The sequence below is a fragment of the Meles meles genome, chromosome 19 (assembly GCF_922984935.1).
Source record: "Meles meles chromosome 19, mMelMel3.1 paternal haplotype, whole genome shotgun sequence".
In the NCBI taxonomy this organism is placed as follows: Eukaryota; Metazoa; Chordata; class Mammalia; order Carnivora; family Mustelidae; genus Meles; species Meles meles.
In genome coordinates, this window is record NC_060084.1 from 35,779,911 (window position 1) to 35,802,520 (window position 22,610).

Here is a 22,610-nt window from a genome sequence, read left to right on the forward strand (position 1 = left end):
ATGCACTGAGGGAGGGCTGGTATAGGGAGATCCAAACAGAAACTTTGCCCAGGTACCCGAGGTGCCTGAAAATCACAGACTGCCTCTGTGTTGGAGGAATAACAACCCTGATTGAAGAATGGAGTGCCAGCAGGCAAAACTGGTTTTTGCTGAACCTGCAGAGCCGGACACGCTCGGCCGGTCCACGGCCTCAGTGAGCACTGGTGGGTCACGGCTGCCATCTAGCGCTCGAGGTCACCTTTTGCAAGTTGTTTACTGGTTATTTCCAGGGGGAAGGCTTTTGAGGGCCAATTGGAAGGAGGACGTCATTACCTGTCTTCACGTCAGGAAGAACTTCAAAAAAAGATTTTTGATCTTATCTCTAATTTAGCTTATTAGAGATACAGTCCCAGAGCCTAAGTGTTTGGCTAGGGGAAAAGGGCAATCATTCCACAATGTTAAACTTCTGTCTCATTTCAAACCTCTAGGGTACTATGAATTTTATAGATAGACTAGACAGATATTAAAAAAATAAATCCTGTAATGGTCGTATCATAGATTCAGTGTTCTGTCAAGAAACAGGGAGCATACTCCAAAGCAGTAACTGTGGAGAGTTTAATGAAAGGGCAACTTACAAAGGACTGGGAAGGAACCCAGGCAAACAATCAAAGCCCGGGGGAAGCATGCTAAAGTTAGCGGCAGTAGGAAGCAGCTACAACCCCTAGGCCTGATGGAGCAAAAATAGGAAGAGGACCCAGTAGGAGCCGTTCTGTGGAAGAGGCCACGTGACAGGTGCTGTGGTCCCGGAGGCTGGTTCTTGGTTGGATTCTTGAGAAGCACACTAAAAGAGGATTCATGTGTGGGTAATTTTTTTTTTAAGATTTTATTTATTTATTTGACAGAGAGAGAGATCACAAGTAGGCAGAGGGGCAGGGGGAGGCAGGCTCCCCGCTGAGCAGAGATCCTGATGTGGGGCTCGATCCCAGGACCCTGAGATCATGACCCGAGCCGAAGGCAGTGGCTTAACCCACTGAGCCACCCAGGTGCCCCCATGTGTGGGTAATTTATTAAGGAAGTACTCTCAGGGCAGATGGGAAGTGAAGTGGGAGAAGCAGGGTAGTGTAGGTAAGAAAGTCAGGCAAGGTGTGATCCCAGACAAGGTCTTATATAGGGTAGTAGCTTCGACCTGCGGCTGCAGAGGAGCCCTGGAGGGTAGGTTATGTTCAGGAGGTTTGTCTAGGCTGCCTGGGTGGCTCAGTCTGTGAGGCATCTGCCTTCAGCCCAGATCACCATCCCGGAGTCTCACATTGCATTTCCCACTCAGCTGGGAGTCTGCTTATCCCTCTGATCCTCCCCCCTCTCATGCTCTCACTCTCTCTCTCAAATAAATCTTAGAAAGAAAAAAGAAAAAAGGAAGGTATGCCTAGAAGCAGAGAGCCTTAGCTTTGAAACTCTCAATCTGCCAGTTATCAGTCAGGAGAGGAAGCATGGGAGTAACCTAGGCCCCGGACCTTCTGAATGTTCAGGTAGGGTGAGGGGCTAACTGAGGCTCTGAGAACACTGCCTGAGCCCAGCTGTAGGTGATGGGTGTTAGAAGAACACATTGAAAGTTCAAAGGGATCCAAGGGGATCTTGGTGAACCAAGGACATCGGCCTCATGTGGGGTTGGGAGTCAGAGAGATGAGAGATGTTAGTTGACTCCGGAAGGAGGAAGGTGCTGAGGCGGTTTTGAAGTACAACAGCTTTGTTTAGGGCAGTAAGTAATGCAAGTGAAAGATAAAGGGGGAGCCTTCAGGCACAATCAGACCTGACATTCTCAGCCAATCCAAAGGGAGCTTTGGAGCAAACATTGACCATGAGAGGAGTTGAGTCCTGTGCTGGGCAGAAGTGACCAGGCGCTAGGACTCACGCCATACCCAGCCATGGGCTAGTAGTTGACAAGGAAGGGCTTGGATCCTGAAGGTGGTACAACTGGAGCTCCTTGCAGCTGGATGGCAACTGCTTTTATTTTATTTTATTTTTGTTTTTTTTTAAGATTTTATTTATTTACTTGACCGACAGAGATCACAAATAGGCAGAGAGGCAGTCAGAGAGAGAGGAGGAAGCAGGCTCCCCACTGAGCAGAGAGCCTGATGCGGGGCTCGATCCCAGGACCCTGGGATCATGACCTGAGCTGAAGGCAGAGGCTTAACCCACTGAGCCACCCAGGCGCCCCTGGATGGCAACTTCTTTTAGAAGGACAATCCAAATAGCGCACCTCCGTAGCTGCCACACTTAATGAAATGTAGCATATTTGGTTGCTTGAGCCATCTCTATAACACCAAGAAGGAAGAGCCTGCTTGCAGAGAGTACAGGGACAAGGGTCAGGGAGAGAAATGTGGCCCTGGTGGTTCACAGGAGCACATAGATCCAGATGCCTGACGCCCATCATATGCTTAGCTTTTTTTTGGTTACGTGAACTAATAAATACTCTTTGCTTAAGCCATTTTGAGTTTGAGCTTTCTGTTTCAGCAAAAGATTCCTGATTAATATACCCCCTGAGCTTCACTTTACTTAACTGTAAAATGAGGTTCATGATACCACGTTGCAGGTTTGAGAAAGAAGAGGGACAGTTAATGTAAAGCAGAGACACAGAGTAGGTGCCCGATAAATCGAATCTAATATTATGAGAGGATAAAGCAAAGGAGGCAAAGCGAGGGATGGATCTCTCTGGAGGCCCCTCTGTGTCCAGGACAGGCCAGTGGGCTGAGTTCAGCGCTCAGCAAAGACTGGTGTGTGGCTTGGACTGTCCAGAGGTATCCACCTGTAAGGGAGGGCGGGCTTCTTGAGTCACTGTGAGCCTGAGGCTTTTTCTGCAATGAGTGTTCCCTGACCCAGGCATTATTGTCTGTGTAGGAGGGGAAAAAAGTCTTATTTCTGGCCAAAGATGAGGATTTTCATCCTCTTTTTCTTTGCCTGGACAGTTCTTTGAATTTATATTTGTTATTGTTTGCAAACTATTCCTTTGTAGAAGTATGCAAAGTTTATAGCAAAATAAAAAGCATAAAATTGACCACATTGGCAGCCTTGCGATCATTCCAAGGCTTTTTTTGGGAGAGAAAAAAAAAAAGACAAAGCAAAACAAGAAAGAACAAAGACTTCTAATTTATAACTCAAGAGCTATTTTCAGTTTTCTGAGAGAAATGGGAAATTTTGTATTTTAAAAATCTGCTGAGCTTCCCACTGCTTTTCTTCTGTTCTTCCCCCCAAAATGTAAACGCTGTAAAAGACACGTTGGTAGAGACTCCGTGTTCTGGATGTTAAAACAGTGACAGGAAGAAAGGTGAGGCTGCTGCATCTCAATTCTCCGCATCTCCCTGAGGAAGCTCACGTCCTAATTATTCCAGAGAACAAAAAGTGGCTTTGAATAGCCATTTTGGTTCATCAGGTACTTAATAGCTGTTATTAAAGAAGCTCCTGCCTGGTCTAATTGCTTCTTGTGAGACTAGAGCACCTAGAGCCACTTTAGTAGCATGCATAAAAGATCTCGAGCAAAACTGGAGATAGAATCAAAAGCCAGTGGAAAGTGGACTCCTCTAACATCTGTCTTTCTGTCTTTAAGTCAGGGACAGACTAGATGATCTCTCCTGATTTCTCCCATTTTTCTTAGGGGTAGTGGGACCCCAAAAGCCCATCTTTTGTCACTTCCCTTGTGACATAAAGAGAAAGGCCTGGCAGAATCAATTATTGCTTACCCTGCATGCCCTGGCAGAATTAATTATTGCTTTTTTGGGTACCTGTGGTAGCCAGCATCTAGGATGGCCTCCAATAATCCTTGCTTCCTGGGATACGTGCTCTTGTTTAGTACCATCCTATACTGAAAAAGGCTGACCTGTGTAACCAATAGGATATTGCAGAAATGACAGAGTATAATTTCTGAAATTGGGCCATAAAAGACATTGTGGATTCCTTCATGTTCTCTCTTGGATCACCTGCTCTGTGGAAGTCCAGCTGCCATGTCAAACGGACATTCAAGCAGTCCTACGTAGAGGCCCTCATGGTGGGGAATGGGGCCCCCTGCCATCAGCCAGTGTGATAGTTTTATCTTTTGTTTTTCTCTAACGATTTCATTTATTTATTTGACAAAGATCACAAGTAGGCAGAGAGGCAGGCAGAGAGAGAGAGGGGAAGCAGGCTCCTTGCTGAGCAGAGTTCCCGATGCAGGGCCCGAACCCAGGACCCCAAGAGCATGACCCGAGTTGAAGGCAGAGGCCCAACCCACTAAGCCACCCAGGCGCCCCAGTCAGTATGATAGTTTTAAAAGAAGTTCACAGATTCTTTGATACACCTCCCTTCAAGAAATGGAGCTTAATTCCTTTCTTTGAGTGAGGACTGGACTTGATTCACTTCTTCTTCTTCTTCTCCCCACCGCACCCTTTTAAAAAACAGATTATTTATTTATTTATGTGTTAGAGAGAGAGAGAGCACAAGCAGGGGGAGCAGCAGGCAGAGGGAGACGCAGGCTCCCCACTGAGCAAGGAGCCTGGGACTCGATCCCAGGACCCTGGGATCATGACCTGAGCCGAAGGCAGACACTTAAGTGACTGAGCCACCCAGGCATCCCTGTTGACTCACTTCTAATGAACAGAATACAGCAGACATGATGGTTTGTGATTTCTGAGGCTTAGTTAGGAAGGAAACAAAACTTTACCCTTGCTGTCTCTCTTAGATCACTTGATCTGGAGGGAATCCCCTGACATGTTATGAGGACACTCAGACATCCCTGTGAATAGATCCATGGGGCAGGGGACTAGGACTTCCTGTCAACAGCTATGTGTATGAGTCATCCCAGAAGCCTATCCTCTAGCTCTAGTCAAGGCTTCAGATGGCTGAGATCTAGCTCATAGCTTGATTGCAACCTCCTCATGAGAATTTCTGTGCCAGAACTACCCAGGTAAGCTGATCCTAACTTGGTAAACATTTAAGTTAATTAAGTTTTAAACAATATATGCAGTTTAATATCATGGGCTAAGTTAGAAAAGGAAAATTTATTATTTTTCACCCTAGTATGACAAAAGAAACTTTACTGTTTTTGGTTTTGTTTTGTCAAGAAAAGCCAAAATTAACAATCAAGAGCTAGGACTGTAGTGTATTATTTGTGGAGGTAAACTGACTAATGAAACAATAAAACTGTTAAAACATAAATGACAGGGCGCCTGGGTGGCTCAGTGGTTAAGCCGCTGCCTTCGGCTCAGGTCATGATCTTGGGGTCCTGGGATCGAGTCCCACATTGGGCTCTCTGCTCGGTGGGGAGTCTGCTTCCCTCTCTCTTTCTGTCTGCCTCTCTGCCTACTTGTGATCTCTGTCTGTCAAGTAAATAAATAAAAATCTTTAAAAAAATTAAAAAAAAACACACATAAATGACATTTAAACACAGAACACAAAGAAGGGGCACCTGGCTGGCTCAGTCAGTAAAGCATGCGACTCTTGATCTTGGGGTCGTGAGTTCTAGCCCCACACAGGGGGTAGAGATTACTAAAATAAAGAAAGAAACAAACAAACATTAGAACAACCTACAAAGAAATAAATTCAAAATCAAAATAATCTTTTAAAAAATCAACAAGTCATAATTAACATATAACATTGTATTAGTTTCGGGTTTAGTGTACAACATAATGATTTGTATATGTATATATTGCTAAATGATCATCACAATAAGTCTACTTAACATCTGTCACCATATAGTTGTAAAATTTTTTTTATTTTCAAAACAATATATATTTTTAAAGATTTTATTTATTTATTTGACTGACAGAGATCACAAGCAGGCAGAGAGGCAGACAGAAAGAGTGGGGGAAGCAGCCTCCCTGCGGAGCAGGGAGCCCGATGCGGGGCTCGATCTCAGGACCCTGAGATCATGACCTGAGCTGAAGGCAGAGGCTTTAACCCACTGAGCCACCCAGGTGCCCCTCAAAACCATATTTTTAAAGAAAGACTGTTAGATTAAAGAGACAACAGAAAAATAGTACAACTACTTTGAAAAGCAGTTTGACAATTCCTTAAAATGTTAAACATAAGGAGAGATTTTAAGACAGTAGCTAGCAAGATCTTGACCTAAATTCCTCCCATGGGTACCACAAATCCACACCTGCATTCAGAATAACTGTCTCTATGGAGAACCTAGAACCTGGATGAACAGAATGAAGAGGATGGCACTGAGATGCAGAGAAGAGACAGAGATGTGGTCATACTAAGGAAAAAAACTACATTCCAGGTGCAGTGCTCCACTGTCAGAAGGGAACTCAAATGTATAGAATTTTCCCCTGAGGAGCGAGAGATTCAAGCTCCAAATCAGGCACCCCAGCAAATCCTACACAGTAGAGATGAGCTGGTGAAAACCTGCCTTTGAAAACTAACAGGGAATACTTCAAGGAAAACTACAGAACTTAGGGAAAGCTACTCTTTTTTTTTTTTTTTGAAAAAAATTTTTTTTTAAAGATTCTATTTATTTACTTGAGAGAGAGAGAGTAAGAAAGAGCATAAAAGGGGAGAAGGTCAGAGGAGCAAGCAGACTCCCTGTGGAGCTGGGAGCCCGGTGTGGGACTTGATCCCGGGACTCCAGGATCATGACCTGAGCCAAAGGCAGTTGCTTAACCAACTGAGCCATCCAGGTACCCAGAAAATCCCCTCTTGGAGGGCTTGTGATCTAGAAATTAGCACAAAAACATCCGATGGGAAAGTGCATAGATCATAGGTGAAGGAATCCCATTTATGAATCAGAGAACCTGCTGGAAAGGCAGGAGGCAGCTGGGCCTCTCTCCAGGGACTGAAACTGGCAGCACCCTTTTTTGCAGCTCATTCTGCTATGCTGATCCCAGCAGTGGTGGGTGCCATTTTGGAATTTTCCTCTGGATTGCTATTGCCCAGGGGCATGAACTGCTGAAAGCCTCACAGTACCCTGCTAGGGTTGGCTGGCCCTCACAGCTGACAGAATGATAACTCTGCCTACCAGTGGACCTGCAGCAGTCAAAGTTGGTCTTCATAGCTAGCTGAGACCGGGGCCACCCCCCCTCCCAACTAGTGTGGCCACAACAACTGTGGCTCTGCCATATGAAGAGGGTACATGCAGCCCACAAAGGGGACATAGTAGGAGCACCGGGCTTTGTGGCCAGGGATGGCACTTCTGAATGCTCAGAAGTGATGGCTCCTGATGGCTCCACAGAACATCTCTAATATAAGACCAGTCCCTCAAGACCGGGATACGTATCTCTACTATCTAATACACAGAAACAAACACACAAGGTTAGGCAAAATGAGGAAAGAGAGGAAAATATTCTAAATGAGAGACCAAGACAAAACCTCAGGAAAAAAAACTAAATGAAATGAAGATAAGCAATCTACCTGAATTTAAGGTAATTGTCATAAAAATGTTTACCAAACTCAGAAGAAGAATGAACACAGTGAAAACGTCAATAAAGATAGAAAATATAAGAAAGTACCAATCAGAGCTGAAGACTATAACAATAGAAATGAAAATTACACTAGAGGGATGACAGCAGATTAAATGAGGCAGAAGAAGGGTGCCTGGGTAGGTCAGTTGTTAAGTGGCTGCCTTTGGCACAGGCCATGATCCCAGGGTCCTGGGATTGAGCCCTGCATCAGGCTCCCTGCTTGGCGGGAAGTCTGCTTCTCCCTCTCCCTCTGCTTGTGCTTGCTTTCTCGCTCTCTCTGTCAAATAAATTAAAAAAAAAAAAACAAACCGAAAGTCTGTAATAAGAGACAAGGAATGGCATTATATAATGATAAAGGGATCAAACCAATATGTATGCACCCAAAATAGGAGCACCTAAACATATAAAGCATATATAAATTAACAGACATAGAGAAATTGACAGTAATACAGTAACAGTAGGGAATTTTAAAACCCCACTTACGTCAATGGATGGATCATTCAGAGAGAAGATTAAGGAAGAAACACTAAACTTGAACAACATATTAGGACAGATAGACTTAATATCTATATATCTATATCTACCTATTTATATATACAGAAATAGACACAGAGAGAGAAAGAGACAGAGAGAGAATATTCCATCTAGGAACAGTATAATACACATTCTTCCCAAGTGCACATGGGACATTCTCCAAGATAAATTGCATATTAGGTTACAAAACAAGTGTCAATAAATTTAAGAAGATTAAAGTCATATCAAGCATCCTTTTCAACCACAACGTATGAAACTAGCAATCAACTACAAGAAGAAGAGTGGAAAAAACACAAATGTGGAGACTAAAGAACATGCTTCCAGACAACCAATTAGTCAATGAAGAAATCAACAAGGAAATAAAAAATACTTTGAAGTAAATGAGAATGAGAAAACGACACTCTAAAATCTATGGGATACAGTAAAAACAGTTGCAAGAAGGAATTATGTAGCAATAAAGGCCCTACCTCAAGAAATAAGAAAAATCTCAAAGAAACAATCTAATCTTACATCTAAAGGAGATGGAAAAAGAAGAAAAAATAAAGCCCAAAGTTAGTAGAGGGAAGGAAATAAATATCAGTACAGAAATAAATAAAATGGGATCCTCAAAAAATAATAGAAAAGGTTAATGAAACTAAGAGCTGATTCTTTGAAAAGATAAAGTTGATACACCTTTCACAACACTCATCAAAAAGAAAAGAGAAGGGGTGCCTGGGAGGCTCAGTTGGTTGAGCATCTGACTCTTGATCTCAGCTCAGGTCATGATCTCAGGGTCCTGGGATTGAGCCTTGTGTCAGTCTCTGCACTCAGTTTGGAGTCTGTTTGAGGATTCTTTCCCTCCTTCTCCCTCTGTCCCTCTCCCCACTCACCCTCTCTCTCTCTCTAAAATAAATAAATCTCTCCCTCCTCCCTCTAAAATAGATAAATCTTTAAAAAGTAAGAATAGAAAGAGCAAAATAAATAAAATTAGAATGAAAAAGAAGTTACAACAAATACCAAAAAATACAAAGGACCATAAAAGACCACTATAAATAATTATATGCCAACAAATTGGACAACCTAGAAGAAATGGATATATTCCTAGAAATGTACAATTTACCAAGACTGAATCAGGAAGATAGAAAATTCAGGGATACCTGGGTGGCTCAGTGGGTTGGGCATCTGCCTTTGGCTCAGGTCATGATCCCAGAGTCTTGGGATTGAGTCCTGTATCAAGATCCTTGCTCAGTGGGGAGCCTGATTCTTCCTCTGCTTGCAGCTCCCCCTGCTTGTGCTCTCTCTCTCTGACAAATACATAAAGCATTTTTAAAAAGAAAATTCAGACATAATGATAACTAATAATGACAATGAATCAGTAATCAAGAAACTCCCCAAAACAAGCATCCAGGACCAGACTGCTTCACAAGGGAATTTTAGCAAACATTTAAAGAATAATTTATACCTTTCTTCTCAAATTATTCCAAAAAATTGAAGAGGAATGAATGCTTCCCATCTCATTCTATGAGGCCAGCATTACCCTGACACCTAAACCAGACAAAGACACCAATCAATCAATCAATAAAATTACAGGCCAATATTCCTGACGAACATAGATGCAAAAATTCTCAACAAAATACTAGCAAATAAAATGCAACAATACATTAAAAGGATCACATACCACGATCAAGTAGGTTTTGTTGTAGGAATGCAAGGATGGTTCAATATCCAAAATTCAATCAAGGAGATACACAACAAAACAAAGGATAAAAGTCATATGATCATCTCAACAGGTGCAGTAAAAGCATTTGGCAAAATTCAACATCTATTTATGATAAAAACTCTCAACAAAGTGAGTATAGAAGAAATGTACCTCAACATAATAAAGTCCATGTGTGGCAAACCCACAGCTGACATCACACTCAAAAGTGAAAAGTTGAAAACTTTTCCTCTATAATCAGGAACAAGATTAGGATGCTCGTTCTTGCCACTTTTATTCAATGTAGTATTGGAAGTCCTAGCTATAACAATTAGTATATGTGCTGCCGAAGCGAGCACTAGCTATAACAATTAGATAAGAAAAAGAATAAAAGGCATCTGGAAGACCAGCAGGAAACCCTGCCTGCATGCAGCATGACGCCTGACCAGAGAGTTCTTCAGAGCCTCAGTTCTAGTGGAAGTAGTATGCAGTCTCATTTAACAGACCAGAGCACACCTAGTTAAAACTTGCCACATTCTAGCCAGGGGCAAAATGCTGCCCACTGCAGGCAAGGAGAGCCTCTGCAGACAACTGGCCTGAAGGACAGAGCAGCCAAAGTACAACAGCAGAATACATGTAGCACACACCAGAGACACTCCCTGAAGCACCAGGCCCTGGACACTGTAGGACCTCTTCTTCATAAAGCCATTACTTCAGGGGGTGCCTGGGTGGCTCAGTGGTTAAAGCCTCTGCCTTCAGCTCAGGTCATGATCTCAGGGTCCTGAGATCGAGCCCCGTATCGTGCTCTCTGCTTGGCACGGAGCCTGCTTCCCCCTTTCTCTCTGCCTGCCTCTCTGCCTACTTGTGATCTTTATCTGTCAAATAAATAAATAAAATCTTAAAAAAAAAAGCCATTACTTCAGAAGCAGGTAATACAACAGGCTTTCTAACATAGAGAAGAAGGCAAAGACTTAGATAAAATGCCACGACAGAGGAATTCATCTCAAATGGAAGAACAAGATAAGGCCATGGCCTGATATCTAAATGAAACAGATGTAAGTAACATGCTTGGTGGAGAATTTAAAGCAACAATCATAAAGATACGTACTGGGCTTAAAAAAAGAATGGAAGACATAAGGGAGACCCTTATCACGGAGATAAAAGAGTTAAAAAAGAATCATCCAGAAATGAAGAAGGCAATAACTGAGATTGGAAACAGGCTTGATGCAATGAACAAAAGGCTGGAAGAAGCAGAGGAATAAATAAATGATATAGATGACAAAATAATGGGAAACAGTGAAGCTGAACAAATGAGAAAAAGAATTATGGAACACAAGAATAGACTTAGGGAACTCAGTGACTCCATCAAATGTTATAACATTCATGATACAGAAGAAGAAGAGAGAGAAAAAGCAGCAGAAAATTTATTTGAACTAATAGCTGAAAACTTCCCCAATTTGGGGAAGGAAACAGACACCCAGAACAAGGAAAAACAGAGAACTTCCATCAGAATCAATAAAAACAAACCAACACCAAGACATATTATAATTAAATTTGCAAAATACAGTGATAAAGAAGAAAATCTCAAAAGCAGCAAGACAAGAGAAGCCCTTACCTTACAAGAGAAAACTGATAAGGCTAGCTGGAAATTTCTCAACAGAAACTTGGCAAGCCATAAGGGAGTGGCATGATATGAATGAGAAAACTCTGTAGCCAAGAATACTCTCACCAGCAAGGCTATTATTCAGAATAGAAGGAGAGATAAAAGAGTTCCTCAGACAAACACTAATGGAGTTTGTGACCACTAAATCAGGCCCACAAGAACTATTAAAGGGGACTCTTTGAGGGGAAAGAAGAGACCAAAAGTGATAAAAATAAGAAAGGATCAGAGAAAATTTCCAGAAACAATGACAAAACAAGTAATAAAATGGCACTAAATACATATTTATCAGTAATTACTTTGAATGTAAATGGAGTAAACTCTCCATTCAAAAGACATATGATATTCAGAAGGAATTAAAAAAAAAACCCCAAAACAAGACCCGTCTATAAACTGTCTAAAAAAGACTCATTTTAGACCCAAAGACACCTGCAGATTGAAAGTGAGGGAATGGAGAAACATCAATCATGCAAATGGATGTCAAAAGAGAGCCAGAGTAGAAATACTTTTATTGGACAAATTAGACTTTAAAACAAAGATTGTAACAAGAGATGATAATAAAGGGGACAATCCAACAAGAAGATCTAACTGTAAATATTCATGCACCCAACATGGGAGCATGCAAATATATAAAACAATTATAACAAACATAAAGGAACTGATTGATAATAATTCAATAATAGTACGGGACTTTAACACCACAGTTATATCAATGGGTAGATCATCAAGACAGAAAACTAATAAGAAAACAGTGGCTTTGAATGACACACTGGACCAGATGGACGTAACAAATACATTCAGAACATTTCATTCTAAAACAGGAAAATATATATTCTTTTCAAGTGCTTATGGAACATTCTCCAGAATCAGTTACATATTAGGTCACAAATCAGGCCTCAACAAATAAGAAAAGATTGAGATCATACCATGCCTCTTTTCTGACCACAACACTATGAAACTGGAAGTCAGCTGCAAGAAAAAATTCAGAAAGAGGGGCGCCTGGGTGGCTCAGTGGGTTAAAGCCTCTGCCTTTGGCTCAGGTCATGATCCCAGGGACCTGGGATCGAGCCCCGCATCAGGATCTCTGATAAATTAAATAAATAAATAAATAAATAAATAAATAAAATCAATCTTATAAACAAAAAAAAAAAAGAAAGAAAAAAGAAAAAATTTAGAAAGACCACAAAGACTACATGGGGTTAAACAACATGCTACTAAACAATGAATGGGTCAACCAGGAAATCAAGGGATAAATGAAAAGCAACAACAAGCAAACAGGGAAACAAATGAAAATGAAAACACAATGGTCCAAACCTCTGGGATGTAACAAGGGCAATATGTAGCAATACAGGCTTACCTTAAGAAGCAAGAAAAATCTCAAATAAACAACCTAACCTTACACCTACAGAAGCTAGAAAAAGAACAACAAATGAAGCCTAAAGCCACATCATATGTTATTAGGGAAATGCAATGAAAACAAACAATGGAATTCCACTACACATCTATTTGAATAGCTAACTTTCATAACACTGACAACACCTAATGTTGATGAGAATATAGAGCAACAGGAACTCTTATTCATTGCTGGTGGGAATGCAAAATGGTACAACCACTTTGGAAAGCAATTTACGCAGTTTCTTTTCTTTTTTTTTTTTTTTTAAGATTTTATTTATTCATTTGACAGAAATAGCAAGTAGGCAGAGAGCCAGGCAGAGAGAGAATGGGGGAAGCAGGTTCCCCACTAAGCAGAGAGCCTGATGTGGGGCTCGATCCCAGGATCCTGAGATCATGACCCAAGATGACGGCAGAGGCTTTAACCCCCTGAACCACCCAGGTGCCCCTCTTTTTCTTTTCTTTCAATGAGATTGTATTGATTTGTTTGGGAAAGAGGGAGAGAGAGAGAGAGCAAGCACAAAAGCAGGGGGTGGGGCAGAGAGAGAAGCAGACTCCTCATTGAGCAATGAGCCTGATCAGATCATGATCTGAGCCAAAGGTAGGTGTTTATCTGACTGAGCCACCCAGGTGCCCCAGTTTGGCAGTTTCTTACAGAGTTAAACACATTCTGGGTAATACTCCTTCATCTGGATGCTCCACCATTTATTTACCATTCACCCATCGAAGGACATCTTACCTGCTTCCAAGTTTTGACAATTATTAATTAAGCTGATATAGACATCCATATGCAGGTTTTTGTATAGACATAAGTTTTTAAGTCACTTGTATAAATGCTAATAGCATGATTACTGGATGATGGAGTATTATCTAGCACTAAAAAGAAATGAGCTATTGGGGTGCCTGGGTGGCTCAGTGGGTTAAAGCCTCTGCCTTTGTCTCGGGTCATGATTCTAGGGTCTTGGGATCGAGCCCCACATCAGACTCTCTGCTCAGCAGGGAGCCTGCTTCCACCTCTCTCTCTGCCTGCCTCTCTGCCTACTTGTGATCTCTGTCTGTCAAATAAATAAATAAAATCTTAAAAAAAAAAAAAAAAGAAATGAGCTATCAAGCCCTGAGAAGACATAAAGCAAACTTTAATGCACATTACTCAGTGAAAGAAGCTAATCTTAGAAATCTATATACTGCATGATTCCAATGACATGGCCTTCTGGAAAAGGCAAAACTAAGGAGACCATAAAAACATCAGTGGGTGCTGAGGATTCAGGGGGAGGAGGGAAGAATGGAACATGAATGATTTTTAGGGCAGTGTAACTATTCTGTGTGATACTGTAATGGTGGATATAAATCATCACATGTTATTCAAATCCATAGAATGTACAATACCAAGAAGGAACAATAATGTAAGCTAGTACCTTTGGGTGACCATGATGTGGCAATGTGGTTTCATTGATTATAATAAACATATTATTCTGTTGCCAGATTTTGACAGTGGGGAAGGCTCTGTGTATGCGGAGGCAGAGTATGTGGGAAATCTGTGTACCTTCTGCTTAATTTTTCTGTGAATTCAAATTGCTCTAAAATTGCTCAATTTAAAAATAGAAATTTTACTCTATATATCCTGTAACTAAAAAATCATGTTAGCTGTAACAGAAAATAACTCTTTCTTTCTTTCCATTCTTCTTACCTTCCCTTCTTCCTTCTATCCTTCAATTCTTTCCGCCTTCCCTTTGTCCTTTCTTTCTTTCTTCCTGAACAGTTCAGTCCAAAACCAGTAGGTGAGTCCAAGCGAGTTAAGTCCATGTGGGTTGAGAAACAGCCTGATAAGAGGTTGCACAAGTAAGGGTAGGAAGAAATCTTTGCAGCATGGGGTGGAATGTTAGAGTCTGCAAATGGGGGTGGGAACAGTTGTGCTGAAGGCCCAGAGCAAGATGTTGGTTCTAAGAATAAAGAATGTATCCACACATGGGGTTGGAGCAATAATAGGAAGGTCCATGTGCTGTTGGGTGTCAAGTGGGATGAAGAGGGCAACTATGGTAACCCGATGTGGAATGTTGGAGATCCAGCTGGGTAAAGTAAGGCATCCATAAAGTGGAGTGGCAGCAGTCAGCACAGGGTTCAGGTTTAAGAAGGGTGAGGAGAGCAACTGTGTGTGTTGGGGCGATAGCAGCAGCCGTCATAGCTGGTATGGAGTGCTGGAGCCTGAGCTGTGTGAGAAGTACACATGCAATGGAGATGGAGGTAGTATGAGTCAGGGTGAGATGTCAAAGCCCACATAGGGTGAGAGGGTCATATGGACAGAGGAAAACATACTGTATGACCTCACCTATATGTGCAATCTTAAACAAAAAACCAAATAAACAAACTTATAAAAACAGAGAATTAACTGGTGATTACCAATGGTGGGGGGTAGGGGAGGAGAGAAATGAGTGAAGGAGATCGAAAGATAGAAACTTTAAGTTGTAAGATAAAAAAGTTCTGGAGAGGTGATGTATAGCATGTTGACTCTGGTTAATAACTGTATCGTATATTTGAAAGTTGCTAAGAGAGTAGATTTAAAAATTTTCATCACAAGAAAAAAATGTAAGTATGTGGGGTGATATTAATTAAACTTATTCTGGTAATCATTTCACAATGTGTATACATGGCAAATCATTATGTTATATACCTTAAACTTATACAGTGTTATATGTCAAGTACATTTCAATAAGACTGTGAAAACCACAAAAAATTTCCCTCTTCCCTCCCCTCAGACACTGGTAACTACTTTTTTGCTTTCTGTGTCTATAAATTTGACTAATTTTGGTATCTCATATAAATGGAATTACACAATATTTATTCTTTTTTGTCTGTCTTATTCCACTAAGCATGTGTTCAAGATCTATCCTGCTGTAGCATATATCAAAATTTCATTCCTTTTTATGGCTGAATAAAATTCTATTATATGTATATATCACATTTTGCTTATCCACTCACAAATGTACATTTGGATTATTTCTACCTTTTGACTATTGTGATGAATGGTGCTCTGGAAATTGGTATAAAAATATCTGTTTGACAGTATGGAATTTCCTCAGAAAGTTAAAAATAGAACTACCCTATGATCCAGCAATTACACTACTAGGTATTTACCCAAAGGATAAAAATAAACAGATTTAAAGGGGTACATGCATCCCGATGTTCATAGCAGCATTATCAACAATACCAAAGTATGGAAAGAGCCAAGATTTCTGTGAAATGGATAAAGAAGATGTGGTATATATACACAATGGAATATTACTCAGCCATCAAAAGGAATGAAGTCTTGGGGCACCTGGGTGGCTCAGTGGGTTAAAGCCTCTGCCTTCAGCTCGGGTCATGATCCCAGGGTCCTGGGATTGAGCCCTGCATCGGGCTCTCTGCTCGGCGGGGAGCCTGTTTCCTCCTCTCTCTCTCTGCCTGCTTCTCTGCCTACTTGTGATCTCTGTCTGTCAAATAAAATCTTAAAAAAAAAAAAGAATGAAGTCTTGCCATTTACAATGATGTACATAGAGCTAGAGTGTATTATGCTAAGCAAAATAAGTCAGCCAGGGAAAGACAAATATCATATGATTTCACTCATATGTGGAATTTAAGAAACAATACAGATGAACATATGGGAAGGGGGAAAACGAGAGAGGGGGAAAACAAATCATAAAAGACTCTTAAAGATAGAGAACAAACTGAGGGTTGATGGAGGGAGGTGGCTGGGGGGGTTGGCTAGATGGGTGATGGGTATTAAGGAAGGCACTTGTCATGTTAGGCACTGGGTGTTTTATGCAAGTGATGAATCACTGAATTCTACTCCTGAGACAAATATTGCAAGGTATGTTAACCAACCAGAATTTAAATAAAAATGTGAAGAAAAAAAAAAATAAAGTCACTTAATATGAAAAGTTGGAAGAATAAAAATCCCTGTATATGAAAAAAAAAAACCCGTTTGAATGTGTTCTTCAAATTCCTTTGTGTCCATACCCAGATATGAAACTGTTGCATCGGATGGTAATGTTATGTTGAAGTTTTTAAGGAAGCTCCATACTGCTTTCCACAGGAGCTGCACCATTTTACCTTTCCAGAGGCAAAGCACAAGAGTCCAATTTCTCCCATCCACAGCAACACTTGGTGTTTTCTGTTGAGTGTTTTTATCATGAAAGGGTGTTGATTTTTGTCAACGTGCTTTTTCTGCCTCAGTCAAAATTGTCATGTGGTTTCCCCCTTCTTTTTATTAATCTAGTATGTTCCATTTTCCCAGCTTTATTAAGATATAATTGACAACTCAAATTGTATATATTCACCATATATAATGTGGTACTTTGATATACATATACTTTGTGAAATGATTACCACCCAGATTAATTAACATATCCATCATGTTGCATATTTTTTTAAAGCTTTTTTTTTTAAGATTTTTTTTTTTTTTTTGACAGACAGAGATCACAAGTAGGCAGAGAGACAGGCAGAGAGAGAGAGAGGAGGAAGCAGGCTCCCTGCTGAGCAGAGAGCCCGATGCGGGGGCTCAATCCCAGGACCTTGGGTTCATGACCTGAGCCGAAGGCAGAGGCTTTAAGCCACTGAGCCATCCAGGCGCCCCCATCATCATGTTGCATATTTATGTTACCTTTTGTTTTAGAGATGAGAATGCTTAAGGTTTACTCTCTTAGCAAATTTCAAGTATAAAAGGCGGTATTATTAACTATAATCATCATGATCATATACATCAGATCCACAAAACTTATTCATCCTTCAGTGGCAAGCTTGTACCCTTTGACCAGCATCTTTCCACTTTCCCTATTCCCCAGACCCTCATAACTGCCATTTTACTGTTTCTATGAGTTAGACCTTTTTATGGTTCTGTTTTGTTTTTTAGGTTCCACATATAAGTGAGATCATACAGTATTTGTGTTTACCTGTTTGGCTTATTTCACCAAGCATTATGTTTTCTAGGCTCATGCACATCATTGCACATAGCAGGATTTCCTTTCTTCTCACAACTGAATAATATTCAAATGAGGCTTACATAAAACATCTTATAGTTGGGGCGCCTGGGTGGCTCAGTGAGTTAAAGCCTCTGCCTTCGGCTCAGGTCATGATCCCAGGGTCCTGGGTTCGAGCCCCATGTCCGGCTCTCTGCTCCGCAGGGAGCCTGCTTCCTCCTCTCTCTCTGCCTGCCTCTCTGCCTAGTTGTGATTTCTCTCTGTCAAATAAATAAAAATAAAAAAAAAAACATCTTATAGTTATAACAGCGTATTCTAACTTCAATTGCATACAGAAACTACCCTTTTCTCCCTCTATTTTGTTTTTGATGTCACAACATCTATCTTTTTACATTGTGTATCCATTGACAAGCTATTGTAGCAATCATTATCTAATGCTTTGTCCTTAAACCTTTGCATTAAAGTTAAGTGATTTTTTTTAAAAAGGTTTTATTTATTCATTTGACAGAGGGAGAGGCAGGCAGAGAGAGAGGGAGAAGCAGGCTCCGTGCTGAGCGGAGAGCCCGATGCAGGGCTCAATCTCAGGACCCTGAGATCGAGCCCGATGCAGGGCTCAATCTCAGGACCCTGAGATTGTGACCTGAGCCGAAGGCAGAGGCCTAACCCACTGAGCCACCTGGCACCCCTAAAGTTAAGTGATTTCTAAAACATCAAATTATAGGATGAGTATTCTGTAATTTACTATATCCTTACCTTTACCAATATGTTTTTTTTTTCATGTTTTCATGTCAGTAGTTAGTATCCTTTCATTTCAGTTTGAGGAACTCCTTTAAGGCAGATCTAGTGATGATAATGATCAGCCTTAAATAGCTAGGGAAATTCTTTATCTCTCCTTCGTTTCTGAATGACAGCTTTGCCGGGTAGAATATTCTTGGTTTTCTTCTTTCAGCACTTTGATATTTCACCCTACTCTGTCTATAAGGTTTGTGCTGAGATTGACACTGATAGCTTTATGGAGTTTACTTTGTATGTGAGGAGATTTTTTTTTTTTTTGCTTTTATATTTTCTCTTTGAGATTGTTTTATTATAATGTATTTGTAGAAAGTATCTTTGGGTCGAATCTGTCTGGGGACCTATGAGCTTCATAAACTTCGCTGCCTATATCTCTTTCCAGATATGGGAAGTTCCCAGTCTTCCTTCCTTTCTCCCTCCCTTTTTTCCTTCCTTTCTCCCTTCATTCCTTTCTTTGCTAAGATATTTATTCATTTGTCAGAGAGAGAGAGAGAAAGCACAAGCAGGGGGAGTGCCAGGCAGAGGCAGAAGCAAGCTTTCTGCTGAGCAAGTAGCCCCATGCAGGACTGGACCCTAGGACCCTGGGATCATGACCTGAGCTGAAGGCAGATGCTTAAGCTACTGAGCCTCCCAGGTGTCCCCTCAGTCATTATTTCTTTAAATAAGTTTTCTGCCCCTTTTTCCCTCTCTTTCCTTCTGGTATCCCAAAATTTAGAAGTTGTTTCAATTGATGGTATTTTATAATCCATGTAGTCTTTCTTCACTCCTTTTTATTCTTTTAGTTGTTGTTGATCTCTGAATAGATAATTTTAAGTGACTTGTTTTAAAGTGGAGATTCTTTCTTTCTTTTTTTTTTTTTTTAAAGATTTTATTTATTTATTTGACAGACAGAGATCACAAGCAGACAGAGAGGCAGGAGGAAGCAGACTCCTTGCTGAGCAGAGAGCCCGTGCAGGGCTCAATCCCAGGACCCTGAGATCATGACCTGAGCCGAACGCACAGGCTTTAACCCACTGAGCCACCCAGGCACCCACAATTCTTTCTTTTTATCAAGTCAGTTGTTGATGTTGCAATTTTCATTTCATTCATTGTGTTCTTTAGCTCCAGAATTTCCATTTAGTTCTTTGTTTGCAATTTCTGTCTCTCTGTTAAACTTCTCATTTTGTTCCCGTGTTGTTTTTCTGATTTTATTGAATTGTTTTTCTTTGTTTCTTTGTAAGTTACTGAGATTCTTAAAGCAACTATTTTGAATTCCATCTTATTCAAATCATAGATCTCCATTTCTTTTGGGTTGGTTACTGAAAATTTATTGTTTTCCTTTGGTAGTTTCATATTTCCTTGGTTTTTCATGTTCCTTGCAGTGTTGGATTACTATCTTGGCATTTGAAAAAGTGATTACCTCCTCCAGTCTTTACTGTCTGGCTTTGGGAGAGAAATAATTTCTGCCAGCCTGTCTAGGGATTCTGGGATTTCCTCAAACATTTTCTATGTGTATGCCTGCTCTACACTTCTTGTCCCCCGCCCCTCTCCCTCTCTCTTCTGTATGTGTGTGTGTGTATGTGACATTCTTAAGATTATATGCCTTCTTTTTGCAAAGCTGGACCTACTGATGACAGTTTTAGCTTTACTTTCCCTAAGATAATGGTGAATGCTCTAGTCTGTCTTGCAGAGTTGGGACAGTTTTCCATGTTCATGAGCCCTCTGCCAATGCTTTCACTTGCTGCTCTCACGGGCACATACAGGGAACTGACCACAAGGTGCGTGTGTTTGGGGGGCGGGGGCAGGTTACGTGGGTGAGGTGTGGAGAGCATTCGGGATGCCTGTGGGCCAGTAGGGGAATCTGCAGCCAAGACCTCACTAGTGGTTTGTGGTGGCCCTTGTAATGGAGTCCACAAAACAGTTAAGCATATTCCATGTCCCTGTGATGCACTCTAAGCCCTGCCTGCTATGTTCCTATTCTCTCCTCATGTTCAGGTGTACAGCTTACCTCAGTATTCCAGATGGGGCAAGAAAAAGGTGGACCTCTTTGGCAGTGTCTCACCTATCTGGGGAGGATGGGCACTCACTCACATGTTCTCACTTTCTGCGATGGGAGAAACTGCAGGCCAAGGTGTTCCTCTTGGTACTAAGCTGTGCCACTCTGTGGGAATGGAGACACAGATAAAGTAAAACTAATTCTTACTTTCTTCTGTGCAATGGGTTTCTTCAGATCCAATTTTGGATTTTTTTTTCTTTCTCTGAGGATGTGCTAGAACTTCTCCGCTGGACTGTTGGACTTCCAAAACGGATACTCTTACTCACCAGTGTTTTCAAAATCAAGGTTCTTTGAGGGAAAGATGTTAGAAAACTACTACTCCTATAGTTTATTACACTGAATGGTTTTTGTATGTAGGACCATCCCTGTACTCTGGGAATAAATCCCACTTGGTCATGATGTAAAAACTTCTTCTTCTTCTTCTTTTTTCTTTTTGAAACATGTTATCGTATTAGAACAGCGTGTTTTTTTCCAGATCTATAAATCTTTTAATATGTGCTGAATTTAGTTTGCTAGTATTTTGTGGGTGATATTTGGATCTTACTATTTTAATGGAAGGAAGGAAGGCAACAAATGGCAGTTAAGATTGAAGAACAAAAATATAACTTAAAAGAACTGGAGGAACAGATTTTATATATTGTTATTTTCATATTTTAAAAATGTTATCGGGGCGCCTGGGTGGCTCATGGGTTAAAGCCTCCGCCTTTGGCTTGGGCCATGATTCCAGGGTCCTGGGATCGAGCCCCACATCTGGCTCTCTGCTCAGCAGGGAGCCTGCTTCCTCCTCCTCTCTCTCTCTCTCTCTGCCTGCCTCGCTGCCTACTTGTGATCTGTATCTGTCAAATAAATAAATAAATAAAATCTTTAAAAAAATACAAAAAACATTATCAATAAGACTTGACATTGCACACCTGTGAAAATACATAATTAAATATTTTACAAATATGACAGAACAGTTCGAATTGTACTTTCCCTTAAAAGAAGATTGCTAGGGGCACCTGGGTGGCCCAGTGGGTTAGGCCTGTGCCTTCAGGTCATGATCTCGGGGTCCTGGGGTTGAGCCCAGCTCTCTGCTCAGCGGGGAGCCTGCTTCCCCCTCTCTCTCTGCCTGCCTCTCGGTCTACTTGTGATCTCTCTGTCAAATAACTAAATAAAAATTTTTATTAAAAAAAAGAAGATTGGGGCACCTGGGTGGCTCAGTGGATTAAGCCGCTGCGTTCGGCTCAGGTCATGATCTCAGGGTCCTGGGATCGAGCCCCGCATCAGGCTCTCTGCTCCGCGGGGAGCCTGCTTCCTCCTCTCTCTCTGCCTGCCTCTCTGCCTGCTTGTGATCTCTCTCTCTGTCAAATAAATAAATAAAATCTTTAAAAAAAAAAAAAAGAAGATTGCTGCAAAGCAAAATCATAGATCTGAAACACATTTCTTTTATTAAAAGATATTTAAAATTTTAATTATTACTGTATGGGATAAACTGTTGGACCTAGCCACTTGTGAGGACTGAATATGAATTTTGAAAATACATCATCGGTTCATTTTTGGTAAAGGTTAAGAATGAACCATGATGGAAAAAAAAATTAAAAAAAAAAGAATGAACCATGAATTTATTGAAAGTGCTTTAAAATCTATTCTTCCATTTCCATTAACATACCTCCATGAGATTGTTTTTTTTTTTTTGCGATGAGAACTTAGAACTAGTTTAGACATAAATTTTCCTCTGTAAGTAAGGCTTTTATCAATCCAACCTAGTTTAGATAAATGACCAAACCAGAAATAGTATCATTTGTCACACTGAAATCTTTAAATATTTTATACTCAATGTATTCATTTGAAGTGTGCTTACAGGCATTTAATAAGGAGATAGAATTTCACTCATATCTGCTTTAGTTACAATTGTACAACAAAAACTTAGGGTAATAGCCGTTCACTGTAACAAATGCTAATTGACAAATTTTCTCTAAACAAAGTATACAGTTTCTTAAATTATTTCCTCTCTGTTCTGATTGTTGAAATGTAATTTTATGTCTGTTGAATTTCACATTTAAAAAAATGAAATTGCGTTTTGTATAGTTTTCTCCAATCTATGAGTAATTTATTTTTTAAATTTATTTATTTGACAGAGGGAGAGAAAGAGAAAGCACAAGCAGGGGAAGAGCAGGAGAGG

The 22,610-nt window shown here is 40.7% G+C and overlaps 1 protein-coding gene across 1 annotated transcript in view; it reads left to right on the forward strand.

Moving 5' to 3' along the window:
* Nucleotides 1-118: 118 nt before the first annotated feature.
* Nucleotides 119-22,610, forward strand: part of C19H16orf87 (chromosome 19 C16orf87 homolog) — a 54,729-nt gene continuing 32,237 nt past the window's right edge. Inside the window, exon 1 of the mRNA XM_045986740.1 lies at nucleotides 119-203. Coding sequence (XP_045842696.1) covers nucleotides 119-203 — 85 coding nt within the window. The remainder of the gene's footprint in view (nucleotides 204-22,610) is intronic.